Here is a 23,185-nt window from a genome sequence, read left to right as displayed (position 1 = left end):
TAATTAGTTTACACTTTGTTTAAAATTTATTAGTCAGACATTTTTATTTGTAGGTCATAGCTTCTAATCGATACATAACAACTTGTTTCAGTAAAAAAAAAAAAAGAGGGAAATTCAGCAGTTTAGTTAGTGCAACATTATGAAATAAAGTAAATAAAATCAAAGACTTCTACTAGTTTCATCGCTTTCTAAGGATCCAAAATCACAGGCTGGGAACTAGTGGACTTCTTAAAACACAGATTTGTGATTGAGTTTATAATATACTGCTGACATGATATTTAGTAATAACCATTGGCCATTATTGACTCTAATGATACATAAAGGTTACATCATATTTTTTTTGTATTTTTACATATCCTTTTAATTCTTGTATATTTATTCTCCTGTAAATACTGGAACATTAAAATATTAGAGATACCCTCTCTTAAGTCTTTGTTGCTAATTTTCAAATAGGTAATTAATTCATATTCAAAATTCAAAAAGCATACAAGTGTCTACAGTGAATAAAATCCGTCCCCTATCTCTATCTCTCAGCTACCCAGAAGCAACCAGTATAACGGTTTTTTATGTATTCTTCAGCTATAATATGTATATAAGCAAATAGTGTATGTGTGTGTATTTTTTCCCTAGTCTCTTGGGAGTATTGGTTCAAGAGAAGACCTGAAATATTAACTTTAAAAAATGTCTATTATCTATTTACTGTATGTTCTGATCTTAAATGTCTGTTGTCTGATAACTGTATATTCTTTAAAGTCAGGCCTTATATGTCATTAAAATATTTCGCGGTTTAGTGCCATTTATGCCTAATATAGATGAATAATAATGTTAAACCCCTCCTGGATTACACGGAAGAGGGGTTTTTTTCATGGATTACCTCCTTGTAGAAAACATTAGTCATCATCTTTTTGTAAGTTGGAAAAATACTCTTTGGAATCAAGCAAGAAATTCAGCAGAGAGAAAAGTAAAAGACAACACCATCTGTGCTGCTTACAGACAAGCGCAAGATGAATCTGAAGACTGCACATGGACTTGGCCGAGTTAAAGGTATGGGAAATGGCAGTCCTCTGCTTCTCTTGCCTGCCACGTTCAGCTTTAGCTTGGCACCGTCGCTATTCTCCTCGAGGAAATGAATCTAAGGCCCTTAATCTAACAATGTCATGCTCTGAATGAGATCAAGAGTGGTAGGCATCACTGACTATGTAACTGACTTGTTTCTTTCATTTTTAGTAAAAGGGCGTTACTGTAGTCTGAAGTCAGGCAGACTTCAGACCTTTATTAAACCCTGGCTCTATTGTTTATTAGTCATAAATGAGTGAGCCTGGGCACATGGCTGAAGCTTCACAAGCCTCAGCTATAAAATGGGGATATTAGTAGCTCCCTCACAGGGTTATGTCGAGTACTACCTGAGATAACGGGGGTAAAGTGCTTAGTACAGTGCTTGTCACACAGTAAGTGCTCAGTAAGTGGCAGCTAGTGTTTTATTTTTAACTGTATCAACTGAAGCATTTTTCACACCTTCTCATGTGAAATCAGAGTTCAATCTTAAGCTTTCAAGTATATTGAGGCATTCTTGAAGGGAGCTCTGGGTTGACTGGGTTTGGGGAAGGTCAAAAGAAAACTGCAGACAGAACATGTCAGGAATATAATGTAAGGAAAAACTAAATTAATTATGATTATTTTTAATTGTGTTTTAGATCTATGGAAATTTCCCTATAAAAATATTCACCAGGGAAAAAACAAAGAATGCTTCAAGTCTTTCTTCCCATGTTATTCTTTTAAATGATGCCACAAGTGCTTAGATTTCTGTCATCATGGTTGAATGAAGCTGATCAAGCCTCACTTAACTAGCAGAATCCTGAAGGAAGACCTTAACTTCACTTTTCGCCATACACTGTCATGCCATCTTTACACTGTTCTGGAAAATGAGTGGATTGTGAACTCTCTGACTTGTGCCTCGTGAAATAAGCTCTGGCTAAAGGGCTGTATTGGATCCTCGAGGCTGCAGTCAGTCTGTTTTAAGGAAACTGGATCTGCGGAGCAGGAGAGCCAAAGCTCCAGACCGGGATGACGGGACAGCACCTGGAAAGTGTTTTGTTTTAGTGCCTTTTTCCTACTATTTTACTTAACAGTTTATACTTGGACTCATTTAGGTTTTTATCGAAGGATGATCAAATCATCTTGCCCGTGGTTTCATAGCTAGTGAGTAGTAATGTGACCTGTACCTGGTTAATTTGCCCTCCGATATTTCTTTTTTTCTACGTTGCTTCTTGCCTTGTAACACCTACTTCCCCACCAACAGTGCCAGTTAAAATTCATTGAACCACTTAATTTTCATTGTAGGGCATCAAGTATTAAGGGACTTGCCTATAAGTAAGCATGATTGCTGAAGGCTTCTAAATCCTCTTTAGATTATTGTCAGTGCAGTATGTAGAATTATGTATCTTAGCTGCTCACATGAGCTATCAGAGTTTTCTTCGCTGTCAAGATAGCATAGGGAAGCATGGAGTGTGTTCCGGTCAACATTGCAGAGGAAGTGTATGCAAAGACCTCTCTCTCCACTTGAAATATATAAGAATAATGAGTGAAGATGAATTTAAATACTAGGATACATAGCCAGCTCTGGAACAGTGATAGAAAGATATCTATAATAGGGAGAGGACGGTAAAGCATGTTCAGCCTTGTCAGGAGATTATAGGTGGGCTTCCGACATGCAGTTGTGGGCTGGGACAAGGCTCTGCATCTGTGAGCTAAAGCTGAAATAAATTTGTCTGATTTCCACTGGAAAGTATTGTTTGCCTGTGGCCTGGGGAGGAAGGGAAGGCACTGGTCTGACAATAGGAACTGGGCCTGGACTGAATTCAAGTATGGGTTCTTGAATGGCAACACCCCCAAACTTCTAATATGATATCTAGTTTGAATTGGACAGCCTGGATGACTGGGTTGAGGGAGCTATAAAACTATCATGTCATGGAGTGCTCATGACAGTGCGCATTATGTAGAGGAAAATCATTCAAGATGAAGGGAGACTCATACAAGGAAATCCGCTGCAATGAGATAATCAGCAGACCTAACAAATGGGAGAATCACACCCAAGGAAGTAGAAATAATGGAGCAATGTGAGAAGAGATTTAACATGTTCGTTTATGGTTTTCAAAAAGGAGGGAATAACATCCTTAAAAGAGGAACACCAGGTTATTAACGTGATCAGTTAGCTCCATGAATAATAAAAAGCTGGGATTTCTGACAGTGAAATCTATAATTATTGAAGTCCTAAAAGCCTAGTAAATTGGATAAACAATAAACTGGAGAAGCTGAAAGGAAGATTTGTGAGTTGAAAGATAGAAATGAGGCCAATCACACAGTGGAAGACAGAGAAATACAGTGTGAGAAACCAGAAAGAACATCGACCGAGGAGGTCCAGTACAGGCCCGAGAGGAATTATAGAAGGATATATTAGAAGAGACAAAGAGAAAATAAAGAGACAATGCTGAGAATTCTCCAGACTTGAAGGAGGACATGTATCTTCAGATTGAAGAAGTTTATGAAGTGCCAAATAAATTGACTTCTGGTTAAATGATAGTAAAACTGTAGAATGTTAAGGATAAAGAGAAAATCTTAAGAGCGACAGAGAGATTGCCTGTGAAACATGATAATCTGGGGATAGCTGACTTCTGAGTAACAACAGAAGCTGGAAAACTCAGTGAAAAATGTTGAGGGAAAGCTATTGTCAAGGAAGAGTTCTCTATCCAACAAAACTTACTCAAAATGAAGGTGAAATAAATGCATTTTCACACATAATGGGAATTGGTGTATCAAGAATAACTTTGGGCCCTGGCCGGTTGGCGTGCGGGGGACCCGGGTTCGATTCCCGGCCAGGGCACATAGGAGAAGCGCCCATTTGCTTCTCCACCCCCCCCCCCTCTGTCTCTCTCTTCCCCTCCCGCAGCCAGGGCTCCATTGGAGCGGGGATGGCCCGGGCGCTGGGGATGGCTCCTTGGCCTCTGCCCCGTGTGCTGGAGTGGCTCTGGTCGCGGCAGAGTGACGCCCCGGGAGGGGGGGGGGCGGGGGGGGGCGGGGTGGAGAGCGTCGCCCCCTGGTGGGCAGAGCTTCGCCCCTGGTGGGCGTGCCGGGTGGATCCCGGTCGGGCGCATGCGGGAGTCTGTCTGGCTGTCTCTCCCCGTTTCCAGCCTTAGAAAAATACAAAAAGAAAAAAAAAAAAAACTTTGGAAAAAAAGAATAACTTTGGATGAAAGTAACAGGATACTGAACTAACAGTAGCTAACTAATAAGGGCATTTAATGATTAAGTAATAATAAGTCTGGGGTGGGGGGATTCCAGAATGGTTAATTGGCTTGACAATGGTTTAGCATTTCTGTCATTTTCTTAGTCTCAAAATGACCACATTAGTTTCAAACTTCATGCCTCACATTACAGTCAATCAGGACAGGAAGTGGCAAGTAAAAAGGGCCTTCTGGTGTGCTTCTCTCTTACCTGGAAGAAAGTCTTCCCCAGAATCCCTACAGCAGAATTCCCCTCAAATTGCATTGGCCGGAACTTCATCACTGGCTGAAGGAGATAGGATTACTCTGGCTAGCTTGGGCCACTGTGCTTTATCCCCTGGAACCAGGTGTTCCCAACAAATCAGAGGATTATTTTAGCAAAAGGAAGAAGGTTCTTCTCGACATGATCAGTGGTTGCTTTTTTCTTGCAAAAAAGAAAGAAAGAAAAAAAGTTTATGTAACATTTAAGGATTACTATTCTAGTTTTGCCAATGTAAGGGATTCTGATGGAGTTGAGATTTCATGTGTCCTGCAAAGATTTTTTTTTTTACAGGGACAGAGAGTCAGAGAGAGGGATAGATAGGGACAGACAGACAGGAACGGAGAGAGATGAGAAGCATCAGTTTTTCGTTGCGACATCTTAGTTGTTCATTGATTGCTTTCTCATATGTGCCTTGACTGCAGGCCTTCAGCAGACCAAGTAACTCCTTGCTCAAGCCAGCGACCTTGGGCCCAAGCTGGTGAGCTTTTTGCTCAAGCCAGATGAGCCTGCGCTCAAGCTGGCGACCTCGGGGTCTCTAACCTCGGTCTTCCGCATCCCAGTCTGACGCTTTATCCACTGCGCCACCGCCAGGTCAGGCATGTCCTGCAAAGATTTAAAAAAAATACATTGACATGATTCTTGAGTACCATTTTGACAGCTTAGAGCACTCAGCTACTTTGATATATTAGGTTGTACTGTTATTTTGATCTCACTGAGACAGTATCAACAAACAGGTGTGTTTGGGAAACTTGAAAGACAGTTTTCTCATTATTTCACTGAATGCCTTCCAGGATTTCAATGAAGATACAGTCTGTTTCAGATGGAGGGATGGTATGTCATTTGACCATCAAAATTGTCTTGAACAGTAGCTTGTGGTGTTGTCATTTTACAGATGAGAAAATGGAGGTGCAACAGGGCTAATACTATGTCTATAAATGTAGTGGTGGTAGGACTCAAATCCTGGGTCTTTAGATTCTAAATCTAATATTCTTTTAGCCTCTAAATTAAATGGATCCAATGCTTTTTATTTATTTTGATAATAAACTCAAGAGGGCCCTGACCAGTTGGCTCAGCAGTAGAGTGTCGGCCCAGCATGTGGAAGTCCGGGTTCAATTTCCTGCCACGGCACACAGGAGAAGCGCCCATCTGCTTCTCCACTCTTCCCCCTCTCCTTTCTCTCTGTCTCTCTCTTCCCCTCCTGCAACCAAGTCGCCATTGGAGCAAAGTTGGCCTGGGCACTGAGGATGGCTCTATGGGTTTGCCTCAGGCACTAAAATAGTTCAGTTGCAGAGCAATGGAGCAACAGCCCCAGATGGGCAGAACATTGCCCCTAGTGGGCTTGCCGGATGGGTCCTGGTTGGGGCGCATGTGGGAATCTGTCTCTCTGCCTCCCTGCTTCTCATTAAAAAAAAAAAAAAAAAAAAGAATGCAAGAAAACAAAGACATCCACTTTTGTGACCCCATTCAGATATGGAGCAAGCATAGACTTTGTGTTCAGTCACAACTGGATTGAAATTCTGGACGGACCACTTATTTATCACTTATGTGACCTTGGCCAAGTTGTATAATCTCTATGAACCTTTCACACTTACCTGTGAAATAGGGATAATGACCCCTTCTTCATTGATTTTTGTAAGGGTGAACTGAGATGGTGCACAGTTCCTGGCAGACATCAGGCATGTAATGGTAGCTACTATAGTAATTATTTTATACTAACACATTTAGTACAATTTTAATGTCAAATTTTTAAGATGCCATTTTTGTGGCTGTTTTCTTAATGGCAATTTCCCCCCAAAAGTACTTGATCACAATTTTGCAAGTGTAGCTAAGTATATATTCATTAGGCACTTAGACATGTAAATTAAAACTGAGTTGCTTGTGTTTCACCACTTTTATCTCTTGGATTGCTTTAACTTTATAAATATTCTTCTTCCCCCAATTTTAGGTCTTATGGCAGCGTATATAAAGCTATTCATAAGGAGACTGGTCAGATTGTGGCTATTAAGCAAGTTCCTGTGGAATCAGACCTGCAGGAAATAATCAAAGAAATCTCTATAATGCAGCAATGTGACAGGTAAAGTCATGTGGTTTTACTTTGGAGAGAACACAGCTTTGAATTTGCTGTGATTGTTTAAATAGAGTTTGATGCCTAGAGTTGCATTTACTTACATGTTTTGCAATTTAATGGAAACATTATGCTTTTTTTTTTTCAGAAAAAAATGATGAAAAATGAGTGTTTTAGTAGGTAAACTTTTATAGTTTCCATTTCTGCATAGTTTTTGTTTTTATTTTTTTTCAGTAAGCCCTTTTCAAAACTAGGAAGAAGAGGCCAAGAGGGAGAAGGCGGTGCTAGCTTTTTTTTTTTTTTTTATAATGGTATCTTATTTCCTATTGAGAAAAACACTTCTACAGAGACAGCTAAGAAGAGGTCCTTCAGATGCTTTTAGCTTTAGAAAGCTTAGCATATACAGATAGATCTGTATCTTTTGCATTACTGTTCCTTCAAATATTTTAAGAAATTATTTAAGCTAGGAATAGCTGTTTTATTTTTTGAGGAACTAATATTTGTCAAATGCAGTAGCAGGAAGTTAGGCCAACAGGCGACCACAGAAAAGCACGTGGTTTGCTCTGAAATTCCGTGACAACATGGGTGGTCACAGTGATGAAGCAGACTTCTCCTGTACCCTTTAGATTAGAGAAACACGAACTTAGGGGCAATGCCAGCTCTAGAGAGTTAAAAGGAGAGTGAGGAAGTCTTGCACTTGAACCTGCATTCATTATTCTGAAGCTCTTTTGGTGAGCAGATGAGTTGGTACCTCCTATTTTTTTGTGAAGCTTCAACATTAGGAGAGGTGGCTCTACCTGCTAGGAAATTTGCTCAAGAGCCCTTAAGTCTCACTGACTCAAGAATTCAGTTGTATCTTTTCTCCGTTCCTCCCTTCCTTCCTCTCTTTTATTCTCTATACTTTGGTGATTACTTTTCTTTTTTATAAAGTGAAAGGAGGGGAGGCAGAGACAATTTCCCACATGCATCCAGACCAGGATCTACCCTGCAAGCCCCCTACAGAGCGATGCTCTGCCCATCTGGGGCATTGCTCCATTGCTTAGCAACGGAGCATAAATGCTCAGCAACAGAGCCACTCTTAGCGCCTGAGATGAGGCCACCACAGAGCCATCCTCAGTGCCCAGGGCCAACTCATTGCAATCGAGCCATGGCTGTGGGAGGGGAAGAGAGTGAGAGAGTGGGCGCGAGAGAAGTGAGAGGGGAAAGGGTGGAGAAGCAGATGGTCACTTTTCCTGTGTGCCCTGACTGGGAATTGAACCCAGGACATCCACAGGCTGGGGCGATGCTCTACCACTGAGCCAACTGGTCAGTGCTGGTGGTTACTTGATAGGAGATAAAAACCTCATATTTCTTGATTGGCTTGACCAGAGTAAGGTAGCAGTGTTGCTTTCCCTCATCCATAAGATAAATTATAGGATTGTTTTCCAGTTGACAAAATGGGATTTGGCAGCTTTTGAGGGACTATGCAAGAGCTATGTTTTAAACAAGGTATATTAATGTCTCTGGTTAAGGAAGAGGTATTTTGAAGAGCCTACTTTGTGTCTGAGTACTGGAGGGAACACAGAGAAATATAGGGCCAAGTTCTCATCTCCTGGGAGTAGACTGATTGGGCAGGCCAGGCATGCAAACGAACAGGAAAATGTAGCTGGAAATATGAGATGTACAGAACATATTCCAACAGGAAGTACCTGGCAGTAATTGCCTGGTAGAGGCCACAGACACCATAGGAATCGAAGGAAGAGCAAGTGTGAAGATATGTACCCTAAAAGATTTATTACTTTCTTCATTAATATTCATTTAGATTTTTTTTCCCTCCTGTCCTGATCATTAGCTTGTTTCCCAAGGATGAAGGGACTTGAAATTCTGAGAGTTAATGGAGCTGAGTGGGTTTTATCATCTTCACCTATTATGCAACACTATTTAGCCCTGGTAACAGTCTGGCCAGTTCAAGCTGGCGCTTCTCAGATGGCAAATTATTTCATTTTAATGGGATATTTTACTTTTCTCTGAAATTCCTTGTTTGGTATCTTTCTTGAGGCTTGAAACCCCCAATTTTCCCCTGTATTAGATTGTAGTGGGTTTTTTCTGCTCAAAGTACGTGTGACTTCTTGGGAAAATACAAATAAAAATAAGAAAATAAAATTACTTCTATTGGAAAAATAATCATTGTTAAATACTACTTAGTATACATATTCTCCCCTGTCTCTTTTTGGAGTTTCACTGTGCTTCCTATTATGTAACCTCCAGTATGCGCGCACGCATACTGGTGTGTGTGTGTGTGTGTGTGTGTGTGTGTGTGTGTGAGAGAGAGAGAGAGAGAGAGAGAGAGAGAGAGAGAGAGAGAGAACAGGAAATCTTATCAAGTATTTATTCTGTAACATTTTCCATGGTTATTTCATTATATGGATGTATCATTTTTTTACTAAACTCCCTAATGTTGAACATTTAGATGGTATCTAAATTTTCACTTTTATAAATAGTACTATGATGGTAATCATTTCTTTTTGAACATCTGTAATTGTTTTTATTTAGGATGAATTGTAGACTTAGAAATGCTGGGTTAAAAGACCCATACTTTTTTCCCACTTTTGTTGTTTACCGTGTTCAAGAAAAATTAGAGTAGTTTACATTCTTAGCAATAGGGGGTATCCATTTTATGAATGCTTGATCTTTTGAGCAGAGGAATTTTCAGGTATTTAACAGCATGAATTGAAGAGAGATGTTTGAAGGCTTTCCACTAATTTGTATTGTCTCTCTCACTTTCTCTCCAGCCCTCATGTAGTCAAATATTATGGCAGTTATTTTAAGAACACAGATTTGTGGATTGTTATGGAGTATTGTGGGGCTGGTTCTGTGTCTGATATCATCCGATTACGAAATAAAACAGTAAGTTTACCTTCTAGAATAATGCCACTGAGCACGTCTCTCAAGCCATCTTCTTTCCTCTGCCTTTTTTCACGCGCACTCTCCTGCTACCTTATCCAGAGAGATGACTGTCAGATTTCCCCCTTTCCATGGCTCTTTCCCCCTCTTTGCTCTTGGATGTCTCTTAAGTGGGGCAGTTTTTTGTTGTTGTTGTTTTTTTGTATTTTTCGGAAGCTGGAAATGGGGAGGCAGTCAGACAGACTCCCGCATGCGCCCAAGCGGGATCCACCCGGCATGCCCACCAGGGGGCGATGCTCTGCCCATCTGGGGCGTTGCTCTGCTGCAACCAGAGCCATTCTAGTGCCTGAGGCAGAGGCCATGGAGCCATCCTCAGCGGCTGGGCCAACTTTGCTCCAATGGAGCCTTGGCTGTGGGAGGGGAAGAGAGAAACAGAGAGGAAGGAGAGGGGGAGGGGTGGAGAAGCAGATGGGCACCTCTCCTGTGTGCCCTGGCCGGGAATCAAACCCGGGACCCCTGCACGCTAGGCCGTCGCTCTACCACTGAGCCAACTGGCCAGGGCTAAGTGGGGCAGTTTTGACAACAACCTAGTCCAGTGGTCTTTACACGCTTTGCTTATTCTGTCTTGGGGGAAAATGACTATCCAGTCCTGCCTAAACAATAAATTTTGAATGTTTAAATTTGGATTTAGCATTCTTCTCCTACCCACAATGTTCACAGATTAACTTCCTCTACATTCTGTCAATCAGGGAATACTTTCTGTGTCAAAGATTATTTGCTGTTAATTGTGATTACATGGTGGGATTTGAAATACAGTTTGTCTGAATTAAGATGTGCTGTAGGTATAAAATATGCACCAGATTTTGAAGAATTATTACAAAAGAGCGAATGTAAAAATAGTAACATTTTTATATTGCGCTCCTGTTGGAATAATATTTTGGATAAATATGGTTTAGTAAAATATGTTATTAAAAGTAATTTTGCTTGTTATTTTTTTCTTTTTTAAATGAACTACTAGAAAATTGAAAGTTGTGTTTGTGGTACACACGTATTTCTTTCGGGCAGTGCTACCATAGTGATTGGCTCAGCTGTTTAGAATAAGGAGCCAGGAAGCAAGTGATGAGCCCTGTCCTCTTTGGCCACAGAAGGTACCCCAAACGCTAGCTCACTACCCCACCAATATATTTGCTTGGACTTTAGTGAAAGCTTTATCATTTATTAGCGCTGTGACCTTTGGCACAAATTACTTAATTTGTGCTTCAGCTTATATAATAATAGTACCTACCTTATTTGATTACTGTAAGGATTAAATGCGATTACAAAAATAGTGCCTTGTATAAACTAAATGCTTAGTAATCATTAGATATTTTTAATGTTATTAGCATAATGCCTGGCTTATAATAGATGCTTCTTAAATATTTGTTGATTGGTTGGTAGTGTAGTTATTAAACCATGTGTATTCTTACATGCCTTATATCAGTTCATTGTCATGAAACTCTTGAAGGTGATATTTTTATGTCATAGATTGAGAAACTGAGATTAAGAGAAGTTTGGTAACTAGGTTAAGTCACACAGCTATAAAGTAGAGCCAAGAGTAAAAGCTAGATCTTTCTGTTCCCAGATTTCTTATTTTTTGTGCCACAGTATGCTCCCTTCTATTTGTGAGTTGTTTGTCTTAGAGGACTGAATGAGAACTTGTGGATTGACTGAGTTTGTTTAGGACTGGGACTGATCAGATAGATATCCTGTGTCAGTTTCCAGCATTCTCTTATGTGTTCATTATCATTCAACAAATATTTTTTCAGAACCCTACTATGTGTCAGGTGGCTTTCCTGGTGCTAGGGATACAGTAGTAAACAAATCAAAGACATTTTAAAATGCATCTGTATATTTCCAGTAGGGAAGACATTACATAAATAGGTATAGAAATAGTATATACTATGTCAGATGGTAGTAATGCTGTGTTGACCAGTAAGGTAGAATAAAGGAATAAAGGATAGTCTAGGAATGGAGGGATTTTCTGATGAGGTGACATTTGGACAGAGACAGTGAAGTAAGGGAGCATACAGCAATCTGGATGAAGAGCATTCTAAACAGAGAGAACAGCAGGTGAAAGGCCCAGAAGGGGGAGTGTGTGTACAGTGTTCGAGGAACACCAGGCAAGCCTACATGACACACAGACGGAATGAGCAAGGTGGAAAGTGGGAGAAGATGAAGGTAGCTGGAACCAGGTCATGTAATACCTTGGTGGGAACTGGCTCTACTTTGGAGTGACTTAGGAATCCATTGGGATTGTGAGCAGACCTGGCTTACGTTCTAAAAGGTTCTTTATGGCTTCTGTGTGGAAAACACACTGTAGAGATTCAAGGATTGGAGCAATGAGACCAGTTAGGAAATTATTAGAATAATTCGGGCAGGATATGATGGTAGCTTGGACCAGGGTGAGTACAGAGAAAATGTTTGGATCTGTTTTCAAGACAGAGTAAAGCCAAGGATGACTTCAAGGTTTTTTGGCCAGAGCAACTAGAAGAATGAAATTGCCTTTTAGAGAGAGAGAGAGAGAGAGAAAGAGAGAGAAGCCTGGGAAGAGTAGAGAAGGTTGGATGGGTGGTAAGGAAAGGGGTAGGATGTTGGAAGAAATAAAGACTTTGAGTTTGACATGTTATGCTTGTGGTACTTGTTAAGTATTCATTGGAGATGTTGTGTAGGCAGATACATGAATCTCATGTTTGGAGAGAGATCTGGGCTGGAAATAGAACTTTGGAAGTGGGCAGTGTAGCAATGGTATTACAAGCTGTCAAGTGCTGTTTATGGGTTGAATAAGATCTTTTATTCTAGGAGAGGAGTTTGGATTTTTTTTTCTTTTTCTAATGTGCTGATATAAACTGATAGAATTTTTATTTCTCATTCTTTTTTCAGTTAACAGAAGATGAAATAGCTACAATATTACAATCAACACTTAAAGGACTAGAATACCTTCATTTTATGAGAAAAATACACCGAGATATCAAGGCAGGAAATATTTTGCTAAATACAGAAGGACATGCAAAACTTGCAGATTTCGGGGTAGCTGGTCAACTTACAGTAAGTAAAAATGTTACTTGTACTGATAACTTTCAGCTCTGTTCTGAGAAGGAGTTCCTTTTATTTATTTTTCAAATATAATACTTGATGTAATTGTGTTAACAAAAAAATATAAAAAATTCATAGACTGTACCAGTAGGTTACCACATAGCTAGTAGGTTATTTTAGATCCTTTCCTGGACTTCAGGTCTCATAGTTTGAATTTGGTTAACTTTGATATAAATAAAATCTAAAACAAGAAATGACAGAGTAGAAGTTTGAATATTATTGGGCTACATCATTATTATATTTATAAAAGGAAGACAAATTAAATCCAAACTGCTTTCCTTGAATAAGACATAATGTCTTCTCACTGGGCCCGCCTAGTTTAAGTCACAGTTACTGAAACACTGTCCCCATTGGTTACAGGATACAGTGTCTTAATTCTCCTTCTGCCTCAACAGTGTTTGACAATGAAAAACAATTTTTTTTACCCAAAACAGGAAGTCTAGAATTATCTGATTCTGTAAAGTACGTAGATAAGTACGTATGTGTAAAATACACATAGAAAAAAATAAACAGTTATACACGTAGAAAAAAATAAACAGTTCTGGGTAGTTGTATACTAAAATTTGCAACAAAGTTGTATATCAATTAATTTTCTTGGGTGGTAGACCCTATAAATATATTTTGTTTGGTTGTTTTCTTAGCGCTGGTATTATGTGCAGTTTTAATTAATTTATTTTTTTAAATCAACCTGGAACATGTTAGTCTGTTTCTGGACTTAGTATTTTCTGTTGACCTAGTTGGCTTAGCATCTACTCAGAACTTTAAAAAAAAATTATAGCGATCCAAATACCCATTTGTGGTTTTAATCTTTGAAAACAACTTTGACTACCACCATTTGAAAATGCCCCAGCAAATTTCAAGTTTCAGAGCAAAGGAAGTGACTAAGCAGCAAGATAGTTCCTGTGTTAAAATTTTTTGCATAGGACTGACCAAATGAGATCGATTTAAAAATATTACCTGTCATTAGCTCCTGACTTGGCGTAACCTAACTGAAACCACAGGCATTTCAGAAGGAACATGGGTGATGGTGATGGGAAGTCCTGTTGCATATTTAGTTGTTTAAAATCCTCGTCCTGCCTGACCAGGCGGTGGCGCAGTGGATAGAGTGTTGAACTGGGATGAGGAGGACCCAGGTTCGAGACCCCGAGGTCGCCAGCTTGAGCACCGTCTCATCTGGCTTGAGCAAAAAGCTCACCAGCTTGGACCCAAGGTCGCTTGTTCCAGCAAGGAGTTACTCGGTCTGCTGAGGCCCCGGTCAAGGCACATATGAGAAAGCAATCAATGAACAACTAAGGTGTCACAACGAAAAACTGATAATTGATGCTTCTCATCTCTTTCCATTCCTGTCTGTCTATCCCTATCTATCCCTCTCTCTGACTCTCTCTCTGTCCCTGTAAAAAATTTAAAAAATAAATAAATAAATAAAATCCTCTTCCTAAACTACAGGAATTCAAGGAAGGTTCTCTTTCATTAGGGCCATGCCAACCTGGGGACCTATGCAGGTAGTTATTTACCCATGTTTACTGCACTATATATTCTTCTTTACTCCCCAAACTAAGCCTATATATATATATATATATATACATATATATAAATATATATAACATATATATAAATATATATGTTATATAAATGATATTTAAAATTATACATATATGTACATGCATATATAATTTTCTTTCTTAAATTTCCTGACTGTACATATAATACATGGTCATATAAACCATAGAGTATTACAGAAATATATGAGATGGGAAGAAGTCCTTAGTGATTCTAATTTCTAGATATACTTGTTGTTAATAGTTTGGTGTATGTTACTTGAGGGTTTTGGGGTTTTTTTATTTTTTGCTATTTATGTAACTTATTATTATTGGTTATTGTTTCATTATTTTTCTTTTTTGGAAACAGGCTATATGTAAGGTCACAACCAAATGTTTTTATTGATGTTAGAGAGGAAGTGAGAGAGAGAACAAAACATCAATTTGTTGTTCCACTTATCCATGTATTTATTGGTTGTATCAATTGATTCCTGTATGTGCCCTGACCAGGGATCAAGCCTGCAACCTTGGCCTATAAGACACTGCTCTAACTAACTGAGTGGCCTGGCCAGGACCTTTTTTTTTTTTTTTTTTTTGGTTTCACAATATATAAATAGTTTGTACATTTTTTCTATGCCAGAAAAATGTATTTATCTCTTTTTAAAAAATATAGTATTTTATTGTACAGATGGCTATTTATTGTTTTTAACATACCCCCTTTAGATAGTCATTTGGGTTATTTTTCCTCCCCTCTCCCTATTACACATATCCCTACAATACTTGTACATAGTATATATTTCAGGGTACCTACAGATAAGATACATCTCTAGAAATAGATTTGGATCCAAGGATATATACATTTAAGTTTAATAAATATTGCCAAATTACCTACTAAAAGTGGTACCAATTTATACCCCAATAACAGTGTATTTTATTGCATAATTTTATACTTTTATCAACACTAGTTATTAGTAATTTTTTTCATTTCTGCCAACCTTAGTGTTTTATGATTGTTATTTTCTGTGTTTCAGTAACTGATGGAGAATATTTTATGTCTCTAGGTCATTTGAATTTCTTTTGTGACTTGCCTGGTCACGTCTTGAGTATGATGGTTATATGTGTTTCAAGTATGAGACATTTCTTATTGTTGGAAAAGTCTCTTTTTCTTCATAGTTTCAATGCTGAGTGTTGACCTCTCCCCTTTCTACTTTAGGATACAATGGCCAAGCGAAATACAGTAATAGGAACTCCATTTTGGATGGCGCCAGAGGTGATTCAGGAAATCGGGTACAACTGTGTGGCAGACATCTGGTCACTGGGAATAACTGCCATAGAAATGGCCGAAGGAAAGCCCCCGTATGCCGACATCCACCCCATGCGGGTAAGGTGGGGTGCTTAGTTCCTGGTCATCAGAAAGTTAGTTCCATGGCTTACTTGGTTGGGCTTTCCACTTTATCAGTCTCCATGATTCCCTGTTTACTAAGTATCGGTTGTCACTTACATCAGTGTCTTCTCTAATGATGTCTTAGACTAATAGTGAGAGGAAAGAGAGGAAAGCAGACTATTTTTTTGAACTCATATCTCTAACACCCAGTCTGGTTTGTGTGTTGTGTTTTTCCTGCCCGACCCTTACAAGTATTTAAATTTTTTTTTTTTTTTTTTTTTTTTTTTACTGAGACAGAGAGAGTGTCAGAGAGGGGAATAGATAGGGACAGACAGACAGGAACGGAGAGAGATGAGAAGCATTAATCATTAGGTTTTCGTAGCGACACCTTAGTTGTTCATTGATTGTTTTCTCATATGTGCCTTGACCGTGGGGCTACAGCAGACCGAGTAACCCCTTGCTCGAGCCAGCGACCTTGGGTCCAAGCTGGTGAGCTTTGCTCAAACCAGATGAGCCCGCGCTCAAGCTGGTGACCTTGGGGTCTCAAACCTGGGTCCTCCGCATCCCAGTTCGACGCTCTATCCACTGCGCCACCACCTGGTCAGGCACAAGTATTTAAATTTGTAAGTTCTGGTTTATAGATCAGCAGACTCCCCTCATCTTGGAGGCTCTGTATCCTCCAACCTCCATCTACTTCTAGAGCACTAAAGGCCAATAGATCTATTGTCCACCGAAACACCCTAAGGCAGTGGTTCTCAACCTTTCTAATGCCGTGACCCCACAATACAGTTCCTCATGTTGCGGTGACCCCAAACCAAAAAATAATTTTGGTGGCTACTTCATAACTGTAATTTTGCTACAGTTATGATTCGGAATGTAAATACCTGATATGCATTATGTATTTTCCGATGGCTTTAGGTGACCCCGCTGGGGTCGTGACCCACAGGTTGAGAACTGCTGCCCTAAGGGGTGTCCAGACTTTGCCCACCCCAGGACCCTGCACCATAGCAGTTATAAGACTCGACCCTTCCTCAGGGGCTCTGTGGTTTTCTTCAAACCTCTCAACCCAGCTCCTTCTCTCCTCTGATTCATTAGTTCTCCTATTGAAAGACATAACTGTTTTTTTTAGAAAGTATTCCTGGACCCAAAGATAAACTCCCCTCTTTTTGTGGGGGTAGAAGTGGGGAAGGGTGGGAGGATTTACTGGTTATATTTTTAGATTTAAAGACTATGATTTAAGCTTTGATTTTTGCAAAGAGTTTTGTTTTCTTTTAAACGGTGGCTCTTGTATTGGAAACTCAGTAAGTAATAGTTATATATATATATATATATTTTTTTTTTTAACTGCAATGTAGTGGGCCAATTCTTTTTTCAAAAATGTTGAATTGGCTTGGCTTGGAAGTTAATGACTCCCTTGTGACTTTGGGGACTTGTGGGTTCAGGGTCTCCGTGCAGTCCTCCAGTGGTTGGGTAACATTTAGGGAGGGGGGAAATTTGACAACTGTGGGGCTGAGGTTTTATCTTCAGGATATTGATGCTCTTGGGTCTTGTCTTTTAACCTTGAAAGGCAATGTACTGTGGTTAATAGAAATAAAAAAAAGCTTGATGGATATTGTGAGGTTTGTGGGACAAGTATACATACAGAAGAGGGAGAAGGAAGGGGGAAGAGAGATCACGTATTCTAACTGTCATACTTCTTACTTTAAAAGCTTAGACTTTTATTGGAATTTGGGTGAGTTCTTCAGTGCTTAAGAGAAAAATCATTTTATTGAACTTCAAATGTATTTGTACTTATATTTTTATTGGAGCATCACTTTTATTTTACCAAATCTTTTTTTTTTTTTTTTTAACCAGGCAATCTTTATGATTCCTACCAACCCTCCTCCTACGTTTCGAAAGCCGGAACTGTGGTCAGATGGCTTCATGGATTTTGTGAAGCAGTGTCTTGTGAAGAGCCCTGAGCAGAGAGCCACTGCCACTCAACTCCTACAGGTATGAGTCACCCTGAGGGGCTCCCCCTGCATCTCATCCACGTGCTGACAGAAAGATGCTGTTAACCCACCCACTCAGAGTTGGTAAAGAAGTACAGTATAAGACATTTCCCACCTCCCAGGAGGTTTGGATCTGATTAGAAAAGACATGGGAAAGAATATTAAATCATCGAATAAGATAATCTGGCGAGAAAATATAGGGTTCTATAGAATTAGAGAATGGGAGGTGACATTTAGTGAGCACCTGCTGGGTGCACATGTCACATCGTTTAATCATTGCATGGGTCCTGTGCAGATGTGCACCACTTCGTTTTTGTAGGTGAGAAAATGGAAGCTTAGAGAAGCTAACTCTTTGGGGCATTCAGCTGGTGAACAGCAGAGCTGAGATGAGAACTTAGGTCTTTTTGATTCCAAAGCAGGAGTGCCATCAAATCTACCCAGTTCCGGGAAAGAACTGAGATTAATGGTGCTGTGGTAGCTCAGCGTGGAAGGAGGCTGCTTTGGATGGAGATGCGTACTGAGCATGCTTTCCTGGAGGAGGAGCCTATGTGCTGGGGCCTCAAAGGGTGGGCGGGGTTTGGCCGGCTATGTGCCAAGTGATCCGGAGCTGGAATTCTAGAGCTCAGGCTGCCCAGGTTTGAACCTGGCTCCCTACTTCCTCACTTTATGACCTTAGGCATAAAGTACCTGTCTCACATGTTGTGAAGATTAAGTGATATAATGTGTAACTTTGAACAGTCCTTTACATGTATTAAAGATAGTATGATACGGATTTGACAAATATTTGCTGTTATTATTGGGCGAGGCCAATGGCTTTCAACCATATCAGACCCTGTGTGTAAGTGTGTATTTTTAAACACTCATTACTCTTCTGGAATGAAAATCATAGATAATAAATCTATTTATGCCCATACTTGAAAAAGAATCAGTATAATGTCTATGATATTATGGAGACATATAAAGATACTTTATAATAAAACAATGTATTTGTCAATACAGAGATGCTCCAGCTTTACTCAGCTTACAGACATAATGAAGTGGAGACCTGTACCTATCATTATGGAAGAACTTAGATTTACGAGCAGTAAAAAGAACAGAAACCATTCCACTCATGAAATACAGGAATGTGAATCAGTGGGCACTAAAGCTAATGTTAAATAATGGCAGACCAGACTTATTTGTATATGATAAGAGGAGGGAAATGATCTTAGAGGCTTTCCAAGTGGAGGGAATAGGCAACATGATATTCTTGCAAATGAGCTGGGTCTTATTTCTAAGTGTAGCGGCAAATTCCTTTCTGCCTGGCTGGCATACTGATAAATTTTAGGGAAAAGTTATCTCCTGTATTGTAATCCCACCACATGTTGAGGCATACTTTCAATCTGTAGAGTATTTACAAAGAACTTGGAGACTGTATCTTTTGGCAAAGCCTGAATGCTCTGTTATAAAGTGAGTGTGGTTTAGCTGTTGTCCAAAGCAAAATGAGAACGATTAGATTTGTTGACTGATTTAACAAATGTTTCAAGTCCCTGCCGTGTGCCAGGCACTGTTTTGGCACTGGTGCATAGAAACTGTCTCCAGCGTTTTGCACTTTTTTGTTTCAGCACCCGTTTGTCAAGAACGCCAAAGGAGTGTCGATACTGCGGGACTTAATTAACGAAGCCATGGACGTGAAACTGAAACGCCAGGAGGCCCAGCAGCGGGAGGTGGACCAGGATGATGAAGAAAACTCAGTGAGTGGCAGGCCTGGCTTTGGGGCCCAGGCCATTGGTGCTTGTTATGTCATGGCTGCCAAGCCAGGTAAGACGCGCAGATGTTGGGTCAGCCTGGAGCTGGCGACCTTCCTTGCATGACTCTGTCCTGTCCTGGACCAGGGCTTGCCAGAGGCTTGCTTCATGTGTGTTGGCTCTTCCGATGACACTTCCTAAGACAAAGTGGGTTTAGAACCTAAGTGTCAAATCCAGAAATACGTGCGAGAGGAGTCGTAGTAATTCAGAAAACTCACTTTTGATCCAATTAGCCCAAATTTGAGCTTTTGTCCTTTTACAGGAGGAGGATGAGCTGGATTCTGGCACGATGGTGCGAGCAGCAGGTGATGAGATGGGCACGGTCCGAGTCGCCAGCACCCTGAGCGATGGAGCCAATACCATGATTGAGCACGATAACACATTGGCATCCCAGCTGGGCACCATGGTGATCAATGCTGAGGATGAGGAAGAGGAAGGGACTATGAAAAGTAAGGCTCTGACTAAATACGCTAACTTCTCAGACAGACCATGCACAGTGCACAGAAAGCAGGTTCACGACCCCACAGGCTCAGTCTTGAGGCCTTGTCTGTTGCTACAACCGAAGGAGGAAAAACACGGGAGGGCTGTGGTGAGGGCATGGGTTCAGGGACGGGGAAAGCTGGCTTGTGTGGTCAGAGGCAGGAGAGCATCAGCAATGAGAGGGGCCTTCCTTTTGAACCTGAATGGCCATTCTGTCTTTGAATGCTATCATTTTTCCCTCCTTTTCCTTGACCTGTGGAGGCAGGCACATATGCTGTGTTGATGCGTAATTCTGAACTATTGCAATTCTGAGTGGTTGACTGTACATAATATCTTCAGTATTTTTATTTATTTATTTATTTTTTCCAGAGACAGATTGAGAGCCAGAGAGAGGGACAGACAGGGATAGACAGACAGGAATGGAAAGATGAGAAGCATCAATCATTGGTTTTTCGTTGCGCATTGCGACATCTTAGTTGTTTATTGATTGCTTTCTCATGTGTGCCTTGACCGTGGGCCTTCAGCAGACCGAGTAACCCTGTGCTCGAGCCAGCAACCTTCGGTCCAAGCTGGTGAGCTTTGCTCAAACCAGATGAGCCCACGCTCAAGCTGGCAACCTCGGGGTCTCAAACCTGCGTCTTCCGCATCCCAGTCTGATGCTCTATCCACTGCGCCACCACCTGGTCAGGCAGTATCTTCAGTATTTTCATAATACTCTGTGTGGCTAACCCAGGTCAGTACTCAGCCAGTCTGTTCAGAATGTACCAATTTAAAAGTCCTATCACATCCCCTTGAATTTAAGCCCATCTTTATTCTTATCCTGCTGATCCTTTCATACCTGTGACTGAGTCCTCACACCTGAGCTCAGCTCCCAGGATAGTGCTTCTTCTCCCCCCTTCTTCAGTTGTTTCCCTTTCCCTTCCCCTGTATTCCAGACCAAGTCACAGAGAAAAGGAATTCAAGGGTACAAAGTGGTAATAGTTGAGTTGAATAAGTACAGTTTAGCCTAAACTTTGCATAGGTGTAAAGCATTAAGTCTCTATGATCTTTTCATTATCATCTTTTTTTTTTTTTCATTCCATTTTTAAAATTCAAAATTTCTTCCTCTCTAAAGCAGGGATTGTCAAATTGTGGTCCACATCCTGAGCCTGGCCTGCCACCTGGTTTTGACAAAGTCTTATTGGAACACAGTCATGTCCATTCATTTACATACTGCCTGTGACTGCTTTGTGCAGAGTTGAGTATTTGTGAGAGACCACGTGGCTCCCAAAGCCTGAAAGCTTTGCTGTCTGGTCCTTTACAGACAGAAGAAGTTCTCTAACCCCTGCCCTAGACCCTTCGCTTTGTGATTAATTGATTCATTTTTCTTTAGCGCCTGTTGTATTCCAGGTACATACGTGGGTGGATGCTGAGAATGCAGCAGGGAGTAAAGAAACATTTTTTGCCCTGAAGGAACTCATTGTCCAGTGTGGGAGACAGACCATTAATTATACTTCAGTGTATGAGATGAGTTCTAAAACAGAGGTAATGTAGGGTGCTGTCAAAGCAGAATGGAAGAGTATTTAATTTAGAAGGGGGGTTGCTGAAAAATCCCTGGAGGAAAAGGAAGGCGGGTTGGCAGGTAAGTAGGGTGGGTTGGAGATGTTCCAGCAGTGCTCACAGACCCCTAGAGGCAGGAGAAGGCCAATAGGTTCAGGGGAACTGTGGCTGGTTTGTTGTGGCTAGAACAGCCAGTCTCGGGCTGGGGTTCCCAGGCAGCCCCCTCTGATTTTCACCTTGCAGGTATTCATATTTACAATCAGCCCTTTGTTTTCTGAAGGAAAAAGGTTTTCATTTTGTTGTTTTGTTTTGGGTCCAAGGCTCATCATCTGTGTTTGGCCTCTGATCAGAATCACACAGATGGTGAAAGATTAGTAATACTGTTGATAGATATTTAAATTGTATAACTTTTCTGGAATGTAGTATGTATTAAGAGTTCAAAAGGTTCAAACCTTTGACCCAGTAAATTCCACTTCTAGAAATCTGGTCCAAGAAAATAATTGAAGGCCCTGGCTGGGTAGCTCAGTTGGTTAGAGCTTCCTCCCGATTCGCCAAGATTGTGGGTTTGATCCCAAGGCAGGGCGCATACAAGAATCAACCAGTGTTCTTCAGTTTCTTCTGTGTCTTGTAAATTTCACCTTTTGCGACAGCATTGGATGGACCTGGAGAGTATTATGCTAAGTGGCATAAGTCAGACAGACAAAGACAAGTATCATATTATTTCACTTATATGTGGAATCTAATGAACAAAAAAAGTAGGAACAGACTCATAACTATGGAGAACACACAGCTGTCAGAGGGGGTTGAGGGTTGAGAGACTAGGGGAAAAGGTGAAGGGATTAAGCAAAGAAAAAAAACTCAGAGACACAGACAACAGTATGGAGATTACAAGAGGGAGAGGGGGTTGGGTAGAGAGAGAAGAGGGTAAAGGGTGCCTGACCAGGTGGCAGTGCAGTGGATAGAGCATCGGACTGGGACACAGAACCTAGGTTCGAAACCCTGAGGTCGCTGGCTTGAGCCCAAAGGTCACTGGATTGAGCCCAAAGGTCGCTGGCTTGAAGCCCAAGGTCACTGGCTTGAGCAAGGAGTCACTTGCTCTGCTGTAGACCCCTGGTCAAGGCACATATGAGAAAGCAATCAGTGAACAACTAAGGTGCTGCAGTGAAGAATTAATGCTTCTCATTTGTCTCCCTTCCTGTCTGTCTGTTCCTGTCTGTCCCTCTCTCTGTCTCAATCACACAAAAAAAAGAGGGTGAAAGTGGGGATAGATGGTGTAAGGAGACATGACTTGGGGTGGTAAACACACAATACAATATACAGATGATGTATTATAGAATTGTATCCCGGAAATCTATATAATTTTATTAACAAATGTCACCCCAATAAATTCAATAAAAAGTTCTTCAAAAAAGAGCTAATGAATGCTTAAATAAGTGAAAGAAATTGATGTTTCTCAAACAATTTTAAAGAAGAAAATAATTGAAGATATGGGCAAATTACATTCAAGAATTTTTTTCAAATGTGTTACTTAAAATTGTAAAAAAACCTGGATTAATTTAAATGTTTAGTAGCAGATGGTTGGTCAAATAAATTATGATACAGCCATATGGTAGAACACTACATCATACAAAAAGATTAATGACCCTGTTTCAGAAGAAATATTTAGGATATATTGTTGAGGGAAAAAAAGAAGGAATCAAAATTATAGCATGACTCCAATTTTACAAAAGTAAAAAAATAACGTTAATATGTGCATAGAAAAAAGGTGGAAAAAACAATAAAAAAGCTGGAAGGAAATGAATAAGTAGCTATTTTTGGTGATAGGATTATAGGTATTTATGTTT

General features: G+C 40.4%; 1 protein-coding gene across 2 annotated transcripts in view; it reads left to right on the top strand.

Annotated features, from left to right (window-relative positions):
• The window catches only part of STK4 (serine/threonine kinase 4), an 84,248-nt gene that overhangs the window by 5,480 nt on the left and 55,583 nt on the right, over window positions 1-23,185 (top strand). For both annotated transcript variants that reach the window (XM_066387693.1, XM_066387692.1), the window contains exons 3-9: window positions 6,488-6,616; window positions 9,379-9,493; window positions 12,410-12,574; window positions 15,374-15,541; window positions 17,399-17,536; window positions 19,140-19,268; window positions 19,585-19,771. In XM_066387693.1, the coding sequence (XP_066243790.1) occupies window positions 6,488-6,616; window positions 9,379-9,493; window positions 12,410-12,574; window positions 15,374-15,541; window positions 17,399-17,536; window positions 19,140-19,268; window positions 19,585-19,771 (1,031 nt within the window). The remainder of the gene's footprint in view (window positions 1-6,487; window positions 6,617-9,378; window positions 9,494-12,409; window positions 12,575-15,373; window positions 15,542-17,398; window positions 17,537-19,139; window positions 19,269-19,584; window positions 19,772-23,185) is intronic.

The sequence above is a fragment of the Saccopteryx leptura genome, chromosome 5 (assembly GCF_036850995.1).
Source record: "Saccopteryx leptura isolate mSacLep1 chromosome 5, mSacLep1_pri_phased_curated, whole genome shotgun sequence".
Classification (NCBI taxonomy): Eukaryota; Metazoa; Chordata; class Mammalia; order Chiroptera; family Emballonuridae; genus Saccopteryx; species Saccopteryx leptura.
This window is presented reverse-complemented; position numbering and strand designations above follow the sequence as displayed.